Source organism: Dermacentor andersoni, chromosome 9 (assembly GCF_023375885.2).
Source record: "Dermacentor andersoni chromosome 9, qqDerAnde1_hic_scaffold, whole genome shotgun sequence".
Classification (NCBI taxonomy): domain Eukaryota; kingdom Metazoa; phylum Arthropoda; class Arachnida; order Ixodida; family Ixodidae; genus Dermacentor; species Dermacentor andersoni.
Window position 1 is genome coordinate 109,234,435 of NC_092822.1, and position 20,648 is coordinate 109,255,082.

General features: G+C 45.0%; 1 protein-coding gene across 1 annotated transcript in view; it reads right to left on the reverse strand.

Moving 5' to 3' along the window:
• Pop1 (POP1 ribonuclease P/MRP subunit) overlaps positions 1-20,648 on the reverse strand; it is a 60,234-nt gene that overhangs the window by 34,552 nt on the left and 5,034 nt on the right. Inside the window, exons 3-7 of the mRNA XM_050176365.3 lie at positions 19,033-19,214; positions 15,569-15,799; positions 11,045-11,132; positions 9,512-10,507; positions 2,383-2,529 (exon numbers count right to left, since the gene is read on the reverse strand). Of these exons, the coding sequence (XP_050032322.2) occupies positions 2,383-2,529; positions 9,512-10,507; positions 11,045-11,132; positions 15,569-15,799; positions 19,033-19,214 (1,644 nt within the window). The remainder of the gene's footprint in view (positions 1-2,382; positions 2,530-9,511; positions 10,508-11,044; positions 11,133-15,568; positions 15,800-19,032; positions 19,215-20,648) is intronic.

The following is a 20,648-nucleotide window of genomic DNA, read 5'->3' on the forward strand; positions in this document are numbered from 1 at the left end:
CTCGGCTTCAATCAGCTTCAGCACAAAGATTTTGTCAAAAGCTTCCGAAAAACTCCAGCACCACATAGACTGCAAGCATGTCTGTCATGTAGCATCCTGTCCCGTGCCGCGTCAAAGTTGCACCTGCAGGCCTTCTTCCTAATTTCCACAATTAAATCCTTTGTCGTCTCGTCGGGATGCTGGCAACTGGTGAAGAACTTGTAGGACTCTGCTATTTCATTGCCCTATGGCGCAAAGTGTTCTGTAAGCAGCTCAAGCAGCTTCTCACAGGTGAGCTCTTGAATCTTGGCCGGTGCGCTACGTCCCATTATCATGCCGACTGTTGCCGTGCTTAAGGCTGCCGTTAGCAGGGCTCGTCGTTTCTTTGTCATTGATTCTATAAGCTTGAAAGTAGGGCTCCAGACGCACCTGGTAGGCTTTCCAACTGTCTTCCGTTTCATCAAAACCCGGCGGTTCAGCGTGGGCCACCATGGAGCTGGCACAAGTGGAATTCTGTGCTACTTGCAGTTAGTGCGAGTTTGGTGAGCCAGCAAAACCACCACAGCACTAAGCAATAACGAAACCACTGAAATGCGAAAGTGCAGGAGGTGCAGAGTCAAGCGAAAACAAAACCAATAAGGCAATACAATGATGTTTTTATAAAGAGCGGTTGAGTACTAGTGACTGAATTTCAATGAGGAGTGCCTCCATCATCGGGCAAGTACTTGAATGTCCCGGAGGAGCCTCTAATTGCGTCCTGCATTTACCTCAACTTCTCGATTACCAAGGCTCTGATCACCATAATGTTGATGCTTTAGAGATTCTCGAGCACTCATCTATCCCTTTAGCTTGACTTGTTTAGTAGACCTGCCTTTAGTATCCCTTTAGGCAGCATTCGTAAAATCATGTACTAAGCACAAATTCATCAACTTTATGAAAAATTTGGGACAGTTGGCATGTATGGTGCTGCCACATCTGCATCTACACGGGTATACTGCCACCAGTCTCCTTCTCACAGAAATCATCTCTGTTCCTGTGTGCTTGACCACCAAGGTCCATACACAAGGACCGAGACGGTTGAATAACACAGGTCAGTTTCCTTTAGCTGTCCATGTGGGGATGACGGCCAGAGGAGGGGCCTATCATCCCGAAGCTAGAGACAGCGCAGAATCACCAGCTACGATTTCCCAACACAACAGGCGAAATAATAACGTAACAATATCAAAATCTACGTCAGGACCAGTGATTTTATTTATTACGATTTGGAAGTTTAATTGCGTTCCTGGGAGCAACAGCTTGGCAAGCCCTAACTTACATTTTTATATGGGTGCACAAATATCAAATTTTACTCATTCGAATTGAATAAGGATACTTAGCTTCAAATAATAAATCGAATAATGATATCCACATGCACTTATTAGCAAGTTTGATTATTTTAGCATGTTGGAACATTGTAATCACATTGTCAATGGAAAATATTAGACTAGTAAGCCATTACACTAACAGACTGTGCCTTTGACTCATGTTAATTGAGTAATTCTCACTAGCTGTCTGTTCTCGCCAACCTGTGCCTTTGAGCATGCAGTGCCCATGCACTTGGAGGCAGTTGATCCTGTGCTAGCTGTTATTCATTGCATTTGCTGTCAAGCAATAACCTCAGGATTGAGGCACTGCTGCTAAGAATCTGCCCATTGGATCTGTACTCCCAGAAGGAGCATCCTTATTGCATTTAGATTCTCTTGCACAGAGCCCCCCCCCCTATCCCCATTCGTTGCGCTATAAGTGCCCTTCATTGTCTGCAATTCTCTACAGCTCGCTACTGAGACGCTGTCTTTTCTGCACGGCTTAGCTGTCTAATGGCTGAGAGTGCTTTACAGAAGAAATTTCGTCAACAGCACAAAAACAAACACATACTCTTAGATTAGATAGAAATGAACGCTAAGAACCATGCTACCACACAGCCATCAATATATTCGATTTGTTTGAAATATTCCTATCAAATTGAATATTTGAAAACTTTCGAATACCTAGTTATAGAATTGAATATGAATAATTCAATGGTATTCCAAATTTCATAACATTCACAGACCTGTACATTTTCAAAGTCTTCAATAATTGCTTACTACATATTTTTCTCGAGCTGAGCCTCGTACCGAAACAGACACATAGACACCGAAGGAAACAGTGCAATGACAAAAATGCAGACTCCTAGAACACTGGATATTCACACTGAACTTCTCCAAACAAAACTGCCAAATAAGTGAAGTAGGTGCCCAGTGCCAACTACTGCCATAAATTACCAAAAGTAGTCATATAAAATAAACTTGCATTCTGTTTCTAGTGTTGATAAAAAAATATTATACATAGCACTTTTTTTATTAAGAGAATGAAGTACCCATTTACCAGGCCTGGGGCTCTGCGATCTCAGTCGGTTGAGCTCAGCCTCGGACACTTTCTGGGATGACACAGCGTTGCGCAGTAGTGGATCCCACAATGCTGAATCACTTGCCTGTGGAAGCAGAGGCAGTCCGTTGAGTTTGTCTGGCGGACCTGCATGAGCAATTCATTAGTATTCCAATTATTACTACAATACACCACGTCTGAAAAGGTCAGCGGAATTAACACACACACACACACAAAAAGAGTGGACTAGAAGCAATGATGCCCTGCTTACATCTACCTAGAGTTTCGTTAAGATATGCATACAGTAATACTAAAGTAAAATCGTGACAAAGATAACCATAGTAAGAGCAAAACGCCATTCTTCTCAACAACACGAGCACCCCTATTCTGCACCCCTGGAGTTCCTTTCATTCAGTGCTGCAACAACCAAACTAAGCCAGAAGGATGCACCAGTACATCTTGTTACACTGGAACTGAGTATAATTGCCAAGATGTTATATTGCATAACTTTGTGGCCATAATGCACACAACAGTAGAGGGAGGGCTACGCAGGAAACTAATCTTTTTTCATTTTTTTTTTCAATATCACTACACTGTCCTCAATCGAACGTCGAACAATTTTGCATTTTGGACGCATTAATAGAATAAATGCAAGCGAGCCTACAGAGGTCACTAAACGTCACAGGGACAAATAAATGTATGGCTCACCGCCATCAAAATGAGCGTTAAATGTGCACCTGCAATTAAAATCTGCATCAGCCCAAAGGGGTGCGTCCGGTGCACACATGGCAGAAATAACGCACCACAACACTTGTTTTTTTTTTTTCTTTTACTCGCTACTTTTGCTTTCATTTTTGCCTAGCCAAATACTGCACTGTGGCTATCCGAAGCTCCCATCTCTTCTCGTTATGACAGTACCAAGATGAGTCAACAGAAAACTGCACAATCTGCGATCCGATGGCACCTGCTAAAACCTGATTTCCTGTCTCATTTTTGTTGACAGACACTAGAAAATTGCAATTTTCCCAGCTTCCACTTCACATTTCTTTTTAAATACTTCTGCACATCATTAAAAAAAAGAACTCTTGAGGATTGCAAAAAAAAAAAAGAACTAAATATTAAATTTTGATCGAATGAATCATCCTTGAGGGGTGGCCAGTAGAGAAGGAGTGGTTGACGTCATTTCTCTCACCACTTGCCATGGAAAAACACCAGATGAACATCATCATCATTTACTTGGTTATGTGCACTGTAGGATGAAGGTCCCTACCAGTGATCTCCAACCACCATTGTGTCAGCTGACTGTAATCTCATCTCAACACTTAAATTTACTGCCAGCATCTTTGAAGCATTCCAATCTGGCGGCAACGCGAGTGGAAGTTTCATGACATTATTGCTGTTGAGAGAAATTCAAGGAGAAAGACGCTCACCAGCAGACCCTTAAGCAGTGGTGTCTGCATTGTGGGGTCCTCAGACATGAGCAGAACTTGCTGCCACTAGAATGCTGCACTGCTGATGCTTGTTGCAAACCAGCAATGGCGACATTGGCGGTGTGAGAGCAAGACTTTAAGCCCAGACCACACGTATGCTTTCAGACGCATGCAAGCTCACGTCTACATGTCTTGCGCCTGCCACGCCTTGCAGGAAATGGTGGTTTGCATCCACAAAGAAGCACGACAGCGTGCGCTCACTGGGTTCATTCATAGATGCCCTGGAAGACGACACTTCGTGCTTTGTTACTGACAGTGTTTCAAAAGGCTTCGATATCTATAAACGTTATTGTTATATTTCTATAGCTGTTAGATCAGCACAAAAAGGAAAGATTAAGCACTTTATTGCATGATATAAATCTTCATTAAGAGTTGCATGTACTGCACGGTAGCTGCATAGCCAGGTGTGCCGACACGAGGCGGCCCAAGCACGTGATAACAAAGAGGAGTGGTTCTCCGAGATTGCGCCGCATTTCGACGTGTACAAGCCGTGCCGCACTGTCTGCGCATGCGTGGGCGCAGACAGTGGGCGTGCGGATGCAAGCCTACGTGCATCCACAAAGCACATGTGGTCTGGCCTTTAGAGCTCAGTTCTTGTTCCTGCGGCAAGCATCGGCGGCGCAAAGGCACTTTTACAGTCTGACGTTCTCAGCGTGCGTCACTTGTGGACGGTCACGTTGCGCCGCTTGTGCTGCGCCCATAGAATAAAGAACGCTGCGCCAGCCGAAATGCTGTCCCCCCTAGACTTCGCAAACATGCCGTTGGCTGATCTCTTCGGAGCATGCGCAGAACAATCCCCAATCTGCGTGCTGCTTTGAATGGCTGTCTCCGATCGTCGGCAAAATGGCGTGGGCACCTTTTTACACCATGCATTGTGGGTCGGTGCAGTTGGTGCGACAACTGCACCAACTGCACGAATGTGCGTGGATGTGCGCGAGTGTGCAGATGTAGCAAGAGCCATCTCGACATCGGACCGCGTTGGCGGTGTCCGGTTACATTGGCTGCGCCATTGTTTCAAACGGTAGACGTCGTTCTCGTCAACGTGACGTAGTGTGTGTGCGCGCGCACTCACTATACATGCGCCTTAACCGAGCAATTTTTAACTCTGGCTTTCATTATTTCGAATTTTGTATAATTTGAATTTTCTTAGTGTCCCTGCGGATTTCGAATTAACGAGCTTTTACTGTATAAGCACGCATTGTGTAATTCAATATAAAAATTAGGCCTCACACTTCTACGTTGCAAGATGTGACACAGTTACATAGAAAGCATTCCAGATCTGAAACATATTTAACAATAAACAAGCAAAGTGAAACGTTTCTGCAATCGTCAGTCGCATCGCAATGCCTGTACTTGCGTCCAAAACAAAGCCTGCCGCATACTGGACACAAGACGGTGCACAAATAATATGCGATTTGACCAACATCAGGTCCACAAGTTGTACTTGCAATGCTTGAAGTAGTTACTCCCTAGATGGCTTCGCAAATCAAAAACAACTGCATTGCAAACCACATGGGGCGAGACTTCTATGACTGCGCTATTTGCATATCTTCCGCAGTGTTGCCTGCTAAGTTTGATACAAATTACCGTATTTACTCGCATAATGATCGAACTCGCGTAATGATCGCACCCCGAACTTGCCGCAGCGATACGTCGTGTGCCAAGTCTAGCTAATATTGATCGCGCTTACCATCTGTCGAATGCTACGCGAACGACTCTTCAAGACAAATTAAGCGGTCTGCACGCACCAAACATTCTTAAGTAGATGCCTCATTTCATTGCTTTCATCACTTCCATGACTAAAGAAAAGCTGCAACCAAACTTGCCTTTATTATGTGTAGGCTTTATAATGGTTGTGGTCAACAACAACAAAAAAGGCGACTTTCGATTCTTCTCATATGCACTCGTGGGCACGCAACAAATCGCGAGCCGCAACGATAGTAGCCACGTTTACACTGATACGTTAGAAGTGTACTCTATTCATAGGCCGACGCTTGTAACACAGCTAAGATATTCACCCACCTTTAGCGGAAACATGCCGTATTAGGATAGTAGCGAAGACAGATGCCGCAGTTTCCACACCATGCCAGAAAGTGCAGACATGGCTATGTTATTGCCGCAAGCTTGCAGATATTAACAATATTATTCATTACTGATACAAAAGAAACTGCTTCAATGCACGTAATGTACTCATGAGAAGAAAAAAATTGCATTCAGCGCGTTTGGCTTGGTCCGCCGACCGCCATTTTTGTTTTGGTGTCCCGCATCAAGCGTGGGACGAAAAAAATTTTTTAAATTTTTGCGGGAAATTTAACTCGCGTAATGATCGCACCCCTGATTTTGCATCAATTTTTCTGACAAAAAAGTTATTATGCGAGTAAATACGGTATACAGCATTCAAATGGAGTTAAACCTTGACCTTGACCAGTATAATGAAATTCTTGAGATAACAAAGCATTCTACTTTTTTATAACTTCTTATCCATAGAACACCATGTACTTAGAATCTCAATATAACAAAGTGTGTTTATACACTATTTCAATGCAACAAATTTTACTGCCACCAGGAAGGAATACCGCACAATAAATAGAAACTTCTGCGGATGTAGCTGGTCACATGGCTTAATTACAAGCGGCTGCTTGCGAACGCCATCCTCAAATCGCGCACCACGCCATGACTGCAGAGTCATGTTCCGTACAAAGTACAAGTGCGATTAGACCCTGCTGTGCCCTGCACGCTGTATGATTCGGGTGTGACTGAACACATGCTAGGTGAGCAGAGAAGGATGGTGGCTCGATGGGTGCCGCCTTCCCACACGGGCAAGGGGAAACGTAGGAGGGTAGCAAGCTCACAGTAACATGATCAGGTGCACGTGAAGGAGAGGAGCAGGCGGGCATAGGGGGGGGGGGGGGGGGCGCAAGCTTCATTTCCAATGCGGCCGTGGCTGCGCATGGCTGTCTGCGTGGCTGAGTGCATTTGCAGACCTCGTACCCTGTTTTAGAAGTAATCTATTGCGTGTGCAAAAAGTGCCACACAGAGATGGCATGGGATCATGTGCGCTGACTTCCCAGGTCTTTAGTACAGGAGGTAGTGCTTATTTAGAGTTTTGAAGACGCATTGAAGCGAGAAGCAGACAAAGCATACGCTCCCCGCTGCTGGCTCTTTTCATGAGAGAGCATCAGTCTGACTGCGGGCAAGCTGTGGGGGCAGAGTGGACACGAAAGTGTGGCTGGCTTTGCTTTTTACAGCCAATGCAAAGACAAATCATGAAACCAAATCTTTCACTGCCGACTCTCAAATCCAACAAAGTGATTTTTTGTTTCTCATTCAAAACTGCTTTTTCCGATTCCCCAATTCGGAAAATGTTGTGGCACCTTCTGTGTGAGAAAACTGTAAAATGGTACTGTACTTATTCACATAAAATCTCGAATTTCATTACACGAAATTTTTGTACAAGGAAGCAAATTCCCAATTTTAATGACTTAATTAGATCATGGTTTAGCCGTATATGTAGTGTTTCTTCTGGAATAAAATATTGCCAGTCATCGCTCATCCTGTGCAGTACAGTCGATATCCACAAATTTGGCTACGGTTAATTCGATCCCTACCAAATGTCCCAGCTGGCAGCCATGCATTTCAAGGAACCCAAGCTTTTGTTATTTCAATCCTAAAATTTGCCTTCACTGAATAATTCGAACTTGACCAGTCAGCACGCATGCACTTGACCCCAAAGTGATCCCAATAGCAACACCTTTAGTGGCAGAGTCTGTACCTGCAAAGCTTAGGGGACAGCGAGTGCGTTCAACGCACAATAAAAAAACAAAAAAAAGACTTTCAAAAACACTTATTTTCGGTCTGCCCCAACAACATTTTCAAGCAATAATGTTAACTCACGATGTCTGATTACAGTATTTATCCGATTCTAACGCGCCGATTCATTTTTTTTAAAATATAAATTGGATTGAAAATTGCCTGCACGGTTCAATTGCACTAAAACCGCCTTCGCGGCGTTTGTATGTTCTATCGCATAACACTAACGTATTGCGGCAAAGCTGACTTAAAAATCGTGAGGCGAAGCTGGCTTCAGGAACCAGCCACCATTGTGCAACACTTTTCCTTTTTGCTGAAAAACCAGGCGCACGTTGTACTCCTGTCACACTGGGAGCTTTAATGTCATTAGATTCAAATTACATTCGGTGCAACGAATGCCATTCGACCAGTGGTGGTGCTACACAGAAAAAATTAATGCCATCCGGTCATTATATCAACATGTAGCGATCCTGCCAAGAAATTTCAGAAGTAGAAGGTATGCGCGAGTGTCTGAAAAGTCAATCTATATATTTTAAAATAAATATGGAGTGTCAGTTCACTGAAATAACATGCATATAAAACTTCTATTTCAGAATTTTTGGTCACAATAAGCCAGGACAAGGCATAGCCAGCTTAGTAGTGATAGCCATAGAGTTGGTCATGTCCGACAAATTTAACACAAACACTATGACTGACATGACACTGCTGAACGGTGATATTCAATTGCGGCAGGTGAAGCAGTTAGTTGCAGCATACCTTGCTTTGTACATGCACACAGGTGCCCATTTGTTTGCTGTATGGCCGACTAGTAAAGCAACAGCAACCAGACGTCACTGAGGTGGAGAGTAAAAACATTTTGTGACAACCTACCGTACATATTTTCTATCATTGAAATAACATGCCTTCAAATATGCAAAATAATTACCGTTTTACATGAACGTTTCTCAAATTACAAACACTCAATATCCTATTTTACCTTGTCTCGGGGGTGGAGACTACACATTTGCTTCGAGTGTGAAGCCAAATGAGTTTCTCAAACTCATTCGATTGCAGAAGTCATTCGATTCTAGTGGCATTAAATATCGCTGTGTAACAGCTGAATAATGTCATTCGATGCTACTGCCATTCAGTTTGAATGACATTAAAACATCCATGTCATAGGAAGCCAACAAACACTGACACCAAGGAGAACATAGGGGAAATTACACTTGCTTATTAAATTAAATAAAGAAACGATAAATTAATGGATGAAAAACAACTTGCCGCAGGTGGGGAATGATCCCACAACCTTTGCGTGTTATCCGTGGTGTCAGTGTTTGTTGGCTTCTTACCATATGACTAATAAAAATCGGGCCCCCCCGGTTAACCACCCCTCTTCTCGATTAAAACATCCAGTGTGACAGGGGTACTGGATTTCTACTCTGTTTTGGACTGTAACGTTGCTATGTTAGTTTACTACTTTGGACACATAGAATGTGGGCACACGTTTGATGCGAGGACGCCACAGAATCAGGCAAATACTGCCAGATGAATCAGCAGTATGTTTTGGCGTTTTTGCTGCAGTTGTTGAATTTAACTTGCCAGATAATTCGACCAACTTCGTCGTTACTTTCAGGGTCAAAATAACAGAAGTTGCCTGTACTGCGCTCTTATTTTGTCATTTTCTGCCGTGTACCAAATGCAATTCAACACATCTACCCAAATTTTCAGTTCCACTCTGGCATGTGCACACTTCGTTAGACAAGAATTGATCCAACTTTCAGTCCTAACTCTAGATAATGCAAAATCCGCCATCAAAGAATCGGATGCCAGCGTCATGGGGTGCTCACAGTGGCCAGTCACCTTGGTCTTGCAGGCCGGCAAAAGGATCCGGGGGTCCCTCACAGTCCGCCCCAGGACACGGGGAAGCAGCGCCGACTCGCACTCGGCACCTTCGCTTTGTAGCCTCTCCCAGGCTGCCTCCTGTGCCTCCTTCTCCTCCGCCCGCTTGTTCCACCACACGTCCGTCTCTGGTGATGCAGCTTGCAGGGATGGCACGAGCGTGTTGAGCACAACTCCCGTCGCAAGCGGCCCCGTCAATGAGAACCTCACCATCTGTTCCTTGAGCTGCACCATCGTCACCGAGCCGTTTGTGTACACAGGCAATTGCAACACCTCGGCAACCGATGATGCATCGTCTTTCTCCAACTCTGAATTGCCAGCAGCAACAGTGAAGGCTGCCTTCTTTTCTTTGGCTTTCCTTCTTTTCGGTGACTTCGCACGGTTCTTTGTCGCCACCTTTTCCCGTTTCTGCGCTCCGTGGGAACTGGTCATCGATGCCTTCTTTTCAGACTCTGCCCTGTCTGCAGAAACTGTTGACTGTGCCGATGGCTGGTCAGGTTTGGTTCTCTCCTTTGTAATCGGGCTATCCGCTGCTTCTTCCATTGACTCATAGTTTGTCGCAGGCGCCAAGCCTCCACACTTCACATGTTGAGAGTCACCAGCTGTAGCTCCTTCATTGGACACTTGAATGTCACTCTCACACTTTTCGCTAACACCACTGCTTTGGACTTTCACTATCGCCGTGTGTGCGGGCATTGCTTGCACCCTTCGAAGACCAAACAATGCCACCAGTTCCTCAGATACTTGGCCGTGAATGGTGGGGTGCACCCACAACCACAGTTGGCGATCACCTTTCGCATTGCCAATGCCACTCTGGTTAGCAGGGGCACGCCACAGAAACTTCACTGGTCCGATGGCACCAAATGGGTAACAGTCTCGGTGGTACAACACAACTGTGCCTTCCCGCGTTCCAGGGAGGTAGGACTTGGCTCCAAATGTAAGACCTGCAGCAGAGGAGCGTTTTAGTACCAACAATATTGACTTCAACACAACTGGTAGCACAAGTGAACAAAGGGAAAGACTGTCCTCCATTCTACTGTAGAACAACACTGCAAAGAAAACTCAATACAGGTTTCTCAGAAAGGAAAAACTTACAGTTGGAGACAAAATCATTCTCGTCCGAGGACTGAACATGGGACTGAACGTGCTAGCTGCTTCCAGAGCAAATTGGAGCAGCCGTATCATCAAGTTTGTCAGATCTCGGTTGTGTACTCAGCTCGAAGGTGAGAGCACCTGTAAGCACTCCGAGCTGCATGGCGTTCTGCATTAACCAGACAAATGTGCCCCGAGCACTCAATTTTGACCAGCCAAATGTAAGCTAAACCCCGAGATCGCTCGAAAGCGACCAGTCAAATGTACTATATTAGCAACATAACACAACAATCACTGAGCCACCGCGACTGATCTGCCGACACAGGTGTGCAGTGTAACATTCCCAGAGCTTCGCACCACACAAACCATACATGAGCTGTTGCACTAACCTGCGTCTGTGTTCGTCACAAGAGCCAGCTTGGAGATGAGCTCTTCTGAATTGCCAATCAGCTCGATGCAGTTGTAGTAGGACAAGTCCTGCGTAAGCAAGCAAACAAACAAAGTGGAGTTGCTCAGCAGACCTCAGTAATAAAATGTATCGGGCCAGTTGGGCATATGACCTTAATGTAAAAACTGTACAATGAAACATGGACAAAAGGAAGGCACAAAAACGACAGACGCAAGCACTTTGTGTGTGTTTCTTTCCTTTCTTTCTTTTGTGCGCATCTCACTGTTTACCTGAAACTAACTTCAGCAGTTTAGAGGGAAGAATAAAAGCTGCCATAGAAACATCAAATTTGGCAGAATGCATACATGATAGCTCCGAAATTCAAGAGGGAAAACACATTGAACTTATGAATGAGAGATTTTCAAGTTCACAACCACTGTCTGCATCGCGTCCAGCTGCTGTGTGAACACTAGCGCCAATAATTTAGCATGCATAAAATCAATGAGTGACTCGATCGACAACGCACTTCGCATGAACATCGAGGTTAGTGTCAAGTACGGGTCATTGTCAATCTTGTTGCTTCCGTCGCATAACACTGCCGTCTGGCACGGCAACGATTGTCCTGTCAGAGGCAGCACATAATGCACAATGAGGCAGCACTATCTGCACTCAGAAACTCTTCCATCGAAGGTTTAGCTGCTTCATCATCACTAGCGACATGCTCCCAGAGCTCAGCAATGTCAGCGGCTTCTACAGTGTTGGTTCCACCATCATGGGGGGGGTTTCGCCCTGGCGCACAAAGCCCGCCTTTTCTGTCGGTCGGCATGGCCTCTGGTTGCAGCCGTCATGATCACAGCGCTCCTATGCAAGCTCATACTCCGAGTCTTTCAATACTTGCCGCTTCATCTCAAGTGACACAACATTGTGCTTTGTCGGCGTCATCATCAGCTAGGCTGTCTGCTGCTGCTTCCGCGGTGCATTTCCGCACTCGCTGCGAAGGGGGCAAAGGGCAAGTGGCGCTTCGTTTGTTTTTCCCCCTCTCCTCACGCGTAGCACAATCGTGGTTGAAGCGGCTGGCACCATCTTGTAGTGCACTGTGCCAACTAGCGTTGTTCTCCGTGGCTTTCGCAATCAGCACACGGGCAGGGCGCGCTGCGTGGTTAACGGCAGCAGATATAAACTCGTGCAGGCAAATGTATCGCCCCGTCTCGGCATTGTTCATTTAAGGGGAACTTAGCAATGCAAATTTCATGATTATATTCTGCTTGGAAAACACCATCCAGAAGGCAAAATTTTGATTGTTATATCCAATATACGGTGAATAACGTATCATTATATATAGTCGAACTGACTAATAACATATTTAAATGGCACGAAAATTCCATTGTTATAACCGATAATTGTTATAACTAGCTTGCATGAAAAAAATCAAAATAGAGGGATGGCAGAGTTATGAAATCTTGTCATCTGCAGCATGTGTATTGTCCCGTTGCCGTCATTTCTTTCCAGACAAAGTTGCTGATATATTATACCTGGTTTGAATCGCATCTGAATTACTGTGTGCTTGTATGGGCTACCACCACGAAACGTAATCTTCATGCACTTCTTCAACTTCAAAAACGAGCACTTTGACATGTAGCGAATGTATCTTATTTCCATTCTACTGCGCAACTTTTTGAAAGTTATAACATAGTACGAGTAACTATCCTTTATGAATACCAGCTACTGTATTCTTTTTCCTTCGTCTCCGAAAAGTCTACAACATTTTTAAAACATACGTCAGGACTTGAATGTGAAAGAAGTGATGCGCGTACCCGCAGCGAAGACACGTGGTTAGTACCGTACAGGCATACAAAATACCTAATGCAGTCGCTGAGATACATACCTTCACTGTTGAATAAATTTGGGAAAGAAAATGCTATCATAAGTACCTTGACTCGAAAACAAATTACAGCGTATTTCTGTAAACATATTTTTGAAATTTGATCTTTGTAATTAATGTAAATGTGACCCATTGTAATTGTATACCCTAATAGGTCAGTGTTTCATATGTTGACTTACTGCTTGCTGCCATGTGAGGGCCTTCAGGCACATTCGAGCTGTATGTTGCAGCTTTTCGTCTGGAGGACTCCCAACAAGTTTTGTTGGAAATAAAGCATTTGATTGATCTTGGAAAACTATAATGATGGGGAGGCCAGTGCCCCTCCCCACCACTTTCCTCCGTCCGGCTGCTGATTGTAATCACTCTAACTGCTTCCTGGGTGCTCCGATTGCGTGTAACAAGCCGCGGCTGCCGGCGTTAAAGAATAGCACTGCTATAACAACTGCAAAGAGGGGTCACAAGTGGCAAGCGATATGCAAGCACCGCCGAGGCAACGCCTCGGTGGTCCCAAAAGGGGCCTTTTAAAAAATTCGAGGAGGTTGCTGCGGCAGCCTGTCTCGCCAATACGTCGCAATGCATTGCACGAGAAACCGTATGTCCACCAGCCTTGCATGCTTTACATGAAGCTTGCCGACATCCTTCTTCACGGTATCCAGGTGCTTCACGTAGTGCAGCGGAAGGTTCCTCGTGAAAACGAAGCCTCGGAGGGATTGAATCATCTGCCGGGCCTCCTGCGAGGACAATGTTGAGGCAGCCTGCCCTAACGCATCATCGCTGCCGTCGTTGCTATCGAATGCAAGCACGTTTGCGACGATCGCCTCATCGGTTAGCACTTAATTTCCAAAGCACTTCGTTTCCAAATCTATAGCCGTGCGCTTTATTTTCACCGGCAACGTTGTGCATTGCCGATTATCAGCAGGTGGATCAGCCATCTTCCATTTCGGCGGCAAGTCAAAAGAGGCTGAGAAACCAAATGGCCAGGAACGATTTTGATGTAACCAACAAAGACGAACACGGGCGATTAAGCCGTTTGCAGAACTGCATTGAATGAGAAGCCAGCATGCAAGATGCAAGCAGCGCAGTTGGCGCGGTCCATTTGTGTTTCGGAGGGTGGGTCGGCGTAGAGCTACAGGCGCAGCCCATTCATGATTGGAGGGGTGGAAGTGCGACAGGAGAGAGGCGTGCGGAAAAGGCTGGAAAATGAGCGCTCGGCAGCCGTTGGAGCAACAGGCCATCGTGGAGCGGCTCGAATTTCTCGTTTTCTTTCTTTCTTTTCAAGGATTTCGCATTTCACTACCTTTCGGCTTGGACACTGAGCAGCCAGACTTTATCGTTATAACCGATTATGGGCATCGGTGCATTGTAGTAAGTGGGTTATTTCACCATGCAAGACATACAAAAGTTGACGGTGCAGCAGCTTCTCATTGTTATAACCGATATATTGTTAAAACGGTATCGTTATAAGTGGGTTCGGCTGTGTGTGTTTTTTTCTCATAGCCCTAATGTATAAGTTGACACTCTTAAGTCGACTCATCATTATAAATGATATATCCTTACAGAGATAAACCTCTATATAGCGAAATTACATTGTATTGAACGTCGACCTTTTTGCAAATAAGTACAGTCGTCAATCTATTTTTCTTACACAGAAAGGGGCCGCAGAATTTTCTGAATTATCGGGCAGTCGAAAAAAGCAAATTTGAATGAGAAAACAATTAATTTTGACGCATTTTGGAGTCGGCAACAAATGATATGGTTTATTGCCTGTCAATTATATCTTCACATCGGCAGTATGAATTAAGTGAAGCCAGCCACACTTTTGCTTGCAGTAGGGAGTGAATGCTTCGTCTGCCTGCCTCTCAACAGCTCGTAGTCGAAACTCAAGAATACACAGCCTCCAATACTAAATGTGGAGGCGCAGTAAGACAGCTTGCCTGACTGATGCCACACCATCTCCCCACGCCCACTCATTGCACAGAGGCAGATTACCTCTAAAGTGGGGTGCCAGGATGCTATGTGCTCAGCAGCGCTTACGGCCACGCAGCCACGGCCCGAACGGACACCAACTTAACTCCTCGCCTACCCCTTCAACGCGAGCTCACTCACCTCCCCTTCTTTCCCTCTGCTCACAAGGGAAGGTGGCACTCGAGAAGCCACCATCTCTCTTGTCTCACCCTGGCACACTTTCACTCGCACCTAAAGCACAAAGTGCATGGGGCGCAATAGGAGCTTATCGCACTTGGAATTTATACAGAACGTGATATGGCTCTACTTCAGTGGTGGCTCTTGTGGCGCAGCCGCTGGTGATGTGAGAGGTGTGTTCGCAAGCAGCCGCTTGTAATTCAACCATTTGGCCATCTGCGTCCACGGAAGTTTCCATTTATTGTCTCAGCATTCCTTTGTGGTGGAAGCGAAATTTCATTACATTGAAATAGCATACAAACATACCTCGTTAAATTGAGGTTCTAAACACATGGTGTTCTATGGACAAGAGGTTATGAAAAGTTAAATACTTCATAATATTGAGAATATCGTTATGTGGAAGTTTGTTATATCGAGGTTTAACTGTATGTGGTATCGCTACAAGTGGACTGCACTGAATATGACAAAGATGCCACATGCGAGCTCTGAATACGTGCTTACATGGAGCAAGACATGCTTGGCACTGCCACGATACGCTGCTCGAATGCCCTTGTCTGTTGGGTGGAGCGGCACACGGTAGCCCCACAGGTCGGCCATCTTGAAACGTTTGGCGTGCCAGATGTGCGTCTCGAGCCAGACGTGGCGCCGCTGACGCCGCGCATACTCTGCCAGCAGGTTGCGTGGCCGACGGCGGTGCTTACGGCTGGGACGCTTGCCCTTGGGGGGGTCAGGCTGCAGTGGGGCAATGCGACTATTAATGAAATGTCACTGCAAAACAACAAAGCCCAAATGGCTAACAGCACATTCAAATGGTCACATCTGAGTTTCGTGAGATGAAGGGTTGCTGTCCACCAAACATAGCACAAAAGTACACAGGTCTCTTGCAAGGTTTCACAGCTCAGCGAAAAACCTTTCTAAGCCTAGGAAACAGACCAGGATGAATTTTTTACTTTGAATTGTTGTTTACAAGAAATCAATGTAGGCTTCCTTTTGTCCTATATTCAGTTGAACCACTTACCCTGGCCCCCCTCCTCCCCCCCCTTTTTTTTCTAAGCACTGTGTAGCCCTCACAACCACACTTTGAAGCCCTGCTACTTCCAGTGCATCTGCCATACTAGTAGTCAAAGATTGTCTCTGGAAGGATGGCAACCAGAACATGGCTTCTGTTCTATCACAAGTTGCCAGCTACGAGATCGGACATGTTGCTGTAAAGCGCAAACTGTGGTGCTTCTTTCTAAAGAAAGTTGTAGAAACTCTCCCACAAGCAATTATGTCAACAGTTATGAGGGGCCCTGAAACGCTTTTCTAACTAATCATAGAATGGCCTCACTATATAGGTAGTACACCGTGCCACGAATCTCATGCCACAAAAATTTTTTGAATCCTTCAACTGTTAGTGCATTCATTGCACCGATATCCGGGTTTCCCTCTCTTTTCGTCTTCGCTAGCGCACTAGAATCTACGCAGTGGAGAAGCCAAGAGGGCAAAGCCCCGGCCTTAAGTTGAGCGTCGTGGTGGTGAAAGGGCTTGTCGTGGCACCCCATGGCGATCACGGTAAACTGTGCTATGCAGCATGCCGCCGCCATGTCGGAGGCCATGTACAGCAACACACAGAGCAAAGATATAATTATTTTGTGTTTGTTTGTTTTTTTAGATTGCAAACATACGCATTTTTCATTTATTTAACTGAAAATTAACAATTATGTATTACTGAAAATGTTTTCGCAACCAGGAAATCAATCAATAATATTGGTCGGCGAACTGCTTTTGATCAGCTTTCGATGACGACATTGCGAATGCAAAAGCAAGCGTCTGTTCATTGCTTTTGACACGAGATTGTAATTCTGTTGCATTTATTACAATATTTGGCTCGCAGGAGCCTCATCAACAAATTGGCAACGTGTTTTTACTATGTTCAAAAAGCGTTTCAGGGCCCTCTTGACAAGCATGAAGAATGTGAAACATAAGATATCTCAATTTGACACTAAAGTTGGTCTCGAAATACTGGACCTGATATCAATGACAGTAATGCGACATGATAGAGCAAAATTTTCCGATGGTGTAGCAATAAGGCTTAGTAAGGTATCACAACACTGCTCAAAAGAGGAAATAATAAACAAGAGGCTGTGCTCTCGTGCGGCAGCGGTATCAATGGAACAAGTCTGCGTATTGTTACATTATGACAAATCCATCTCATTGGTATCAAAACCAAGCTTAGTTTTTAGAAACTTGTTTATTATACCGGGTGTTTTCTTTAAATGAAACAATTTATTAAAATTGCCTGTGGCAGGTTAGCATAATTCCAGTCACTGAGCTAGATTACACTATAGGTGTACATTACATGCATGAGGAGTCGAAATGCATAACTGGCTCATTAAAATAATTATCTTATTAACATTTTTATTTAATTACTTTATGGCACATATTGCATTCTACAAATAGCACCGAGTGAGTTTGCAAGGCGTATCCACTTGGAACAAATTTTCATGACATGAGTTGCACGATATCTATTCCCAAACTGTAATAGTGAATTCGAAGGACAGATTTGGAGTGGCCGACGAACTCTGCGCCAAAGCACTCCACCACGGTGGAGGGCCGCAGAATGAAATCTGCGACTGAAAGACAGGCACTCGTGCCAGAGCAATTGGCAGGGGGCACTAGCGCACATCCGCTTCCAAAAGCGCCCAGCATTCCCCACGTTCTTTCGTCTATTTCCGCTTAACCTCACACAAGGGTTGTGTTTAGAAGTTTGTGTCTTTTCAGCCTCCAGGAGCTCTAATGGAAGTCACACCACATGTAAGTCTGCTTCTCTCGTCCATCATCATTGTGTGTCGGAAACATCGGAGACGCAGCGAAGCCTGCAATCATTTCTGTGGCAACACATCGAGACAGCCTGAAGTGCCTTCGGAACTACCTTTCATCAACAAAAGTAAAGGCTGTCAAAATGCGAACTTCCAAAAAGGATCCATTGTCACCTCTTCATCCGAATACTGGCGAACGTCGTCGTCGACGAAACGCACAACTTTCAGTCTCTTGGTCGGCAGCCAAACCACGATGTCGAAAGTTTTCTTGAATACACTAGCTACCGAAGCTCTTTCGTCGCTTGAGTCACCGCTGGTCGATTCGTAATGTAACAGCAGATGAATCATCGCTCCCCGCAAGCAGTAAAAGCGCAAGTTGACAATGCAAAGCACCGGTCATTTTTTACAAGAGACTGCGATTCGCATTCACGGGCGCGCCTGCCATAGCGGTACGTTGCCTGTGGGTGGGCTGACATCAAGCAACTTACGGTCGACTACATCAGTTCTTGCAGAGTAAAGAGCGCTGCTCTATGGAGTGGATCTAGCGGCAGAGCTGCTCCCAATCCACCAATGAAAGATACCGGAGGCACTCTGAATCTCCCCATGGAATAGACTTGCTCCGCAAGGAGCAGAAAAGGCTACCTACTACCGAAGTGCTTGGAATCTGCCATTGGAGTTCACCGTAAGAAATATGAGGGTGTTAGTTACTCCTGTGCCTTTTTGTGCAGTCAAAGTGCATATTTCAAAAAACATGGATATGCCTCGCAAGCTCAATGGCTACATTTTTTAAAATTCAAATCTAGTAATTAATTTAAAAGTTATCTGGTGAATTATTCATTAGGGAATCATGCATTTCAATTTCTTGTGCAACTAATGCCATCGGTATCGAGTAATCCAGCCCAACCTACAATTATGATGTTATTTACAACACGCATTTTTAAAGAAACTCTTTATGGTAAAAAAAAATGTATAGTAAATTATGTAGAGTGCTCAGACACTAGCCAATATTTAAAAAAAAGGGGCTTAAAGGGTTCCTACCTTCATTTAACGCAACAAAATGACCAATCGAAAATGTCATGCCACTGTATCCATAACATGTTTTAACGTAAATTAAACAGCATAGTTTTCTTTTTCTTTTTTGTCTTCTTTGTATTTGTTACATGCCTCGTGTGCAAGCTTTTCCTGGAGGCGCTTGGGCAGGCGTCTCTTGTCGTGGCTGACTGTACGCCTCCGCATGTGCCGAGGCACCTGTTGCGAGATGAGCTTCGGGTACTTGCGCTCAACATCTTTCACCAGTGACGCGATCTCGTCTGCTCGGCTTCCCAGGAATTGAAACAGCTGCACCTCTGAAATGAAAGGGACAGAAGCAAAGAACACCACATCAACAAGTGTCATGGCCTAGAAACACAATCAACACAATTTTAATGTTGCCTTCAGGCATGCACATCAGTTTCCTGGTCAGCCTAAACGCAAGGAACTTCCTTGGGAACCCTGTAGTTAGCGAAGCATAACCAGTAGTGAAGACATGTAAAAGCACATAAAAATGCATGCTCATGGATGTATCAAAAACTCAATGTTTCTTCCAAATTGATGATGCTCTTTTCTAACAGAAATAAAACCAAGACAGACAAATACATTGGCTTAAACCTTTCAGCGTCACCAACGTACTGGCACGTTTCCGCGTTTCTATCTCGCCATGGTCCTTTTAACATTCCTTTTGTGAGAAAAAAATGTGAGGACCACACCAAGAGAGCATTTGTCATTATTCGTGTCACTTTTTCATTTCTGCAAAACCAAAAACAAACCACTGTATTCGTTCTATAATATTGTTACGAAGAGGAAGCCCAATGCACAAATGTATATACAACTATTTACATGGGGAAAAGTTTGTGGTAATCGCGCAGGCTGGTACAAAGGTCACAGCTCTAGGAGACAGTGTACTGTAAGGGTGCGATTCAGTTATTTAGTCAGTCCATTTGTTTGTGTGTGATATGCGGTTGCGAGCTCGTGTTAGGTGGAGCATGAACGAAGTATGTCTTCAACAACTTAGGACAGGAAGTAGCGGCCACGATCTCTCAGCATCTGCCTTGGTGAAGAATCACGTCTTCAAGTAAAAGGTCTGCTACATCTGTAGCACAACTGGTGGGCAGGGCACATGTAATAGCATAGTGCGTCGCATAGTCTGTGGCAACGGCTATCCATTAGTTCCCTTTTATGGATGTGAGGAAGGGGCCAAGACCGCCCATGCCGACATGGAAGGCTCCATGGGAACATAAGATTGGATGACGGTGGCCAACAGGTTGCGCACATGGCCTCTTTCTATGCTAGCAGGGGCCGCAAGCCGCAATGTAACATTGCACAGAGCAGTAAAGGTCTGGCCAGAAGAAGTGACGTTGAACTCTGCCGTAAGCGCGGGAGATGCCAAGGTGTCCGGCAGTGGGTGCATCGTGGAGCTCAACAAGAACAGTAGAATGGAGATGACAAGAAACAACTAGCAGTAAATCTAGTCCATCAGAGCTGATGTTGCATCGATAAAGAACATCGAGCACAAACATTCTGGTTGAGCGATCTAATTGTCCTGAAGTCAAGTGATCAATGATCGACCGGAGAGAGTTGTCCTTTAGCTGCTCAGTAACAATGTTGTGAAAGTGAGAAATGGCCAGAAGGCAAGTGTTGGCATCCTGTTCATCGTTGTTAGGAGGATCGACGGGATGACGAGACAAGCAGTCGGTATCCAGATGTAAGTGGCCAGACTTGTACATCAAAACGAAAGAATACTC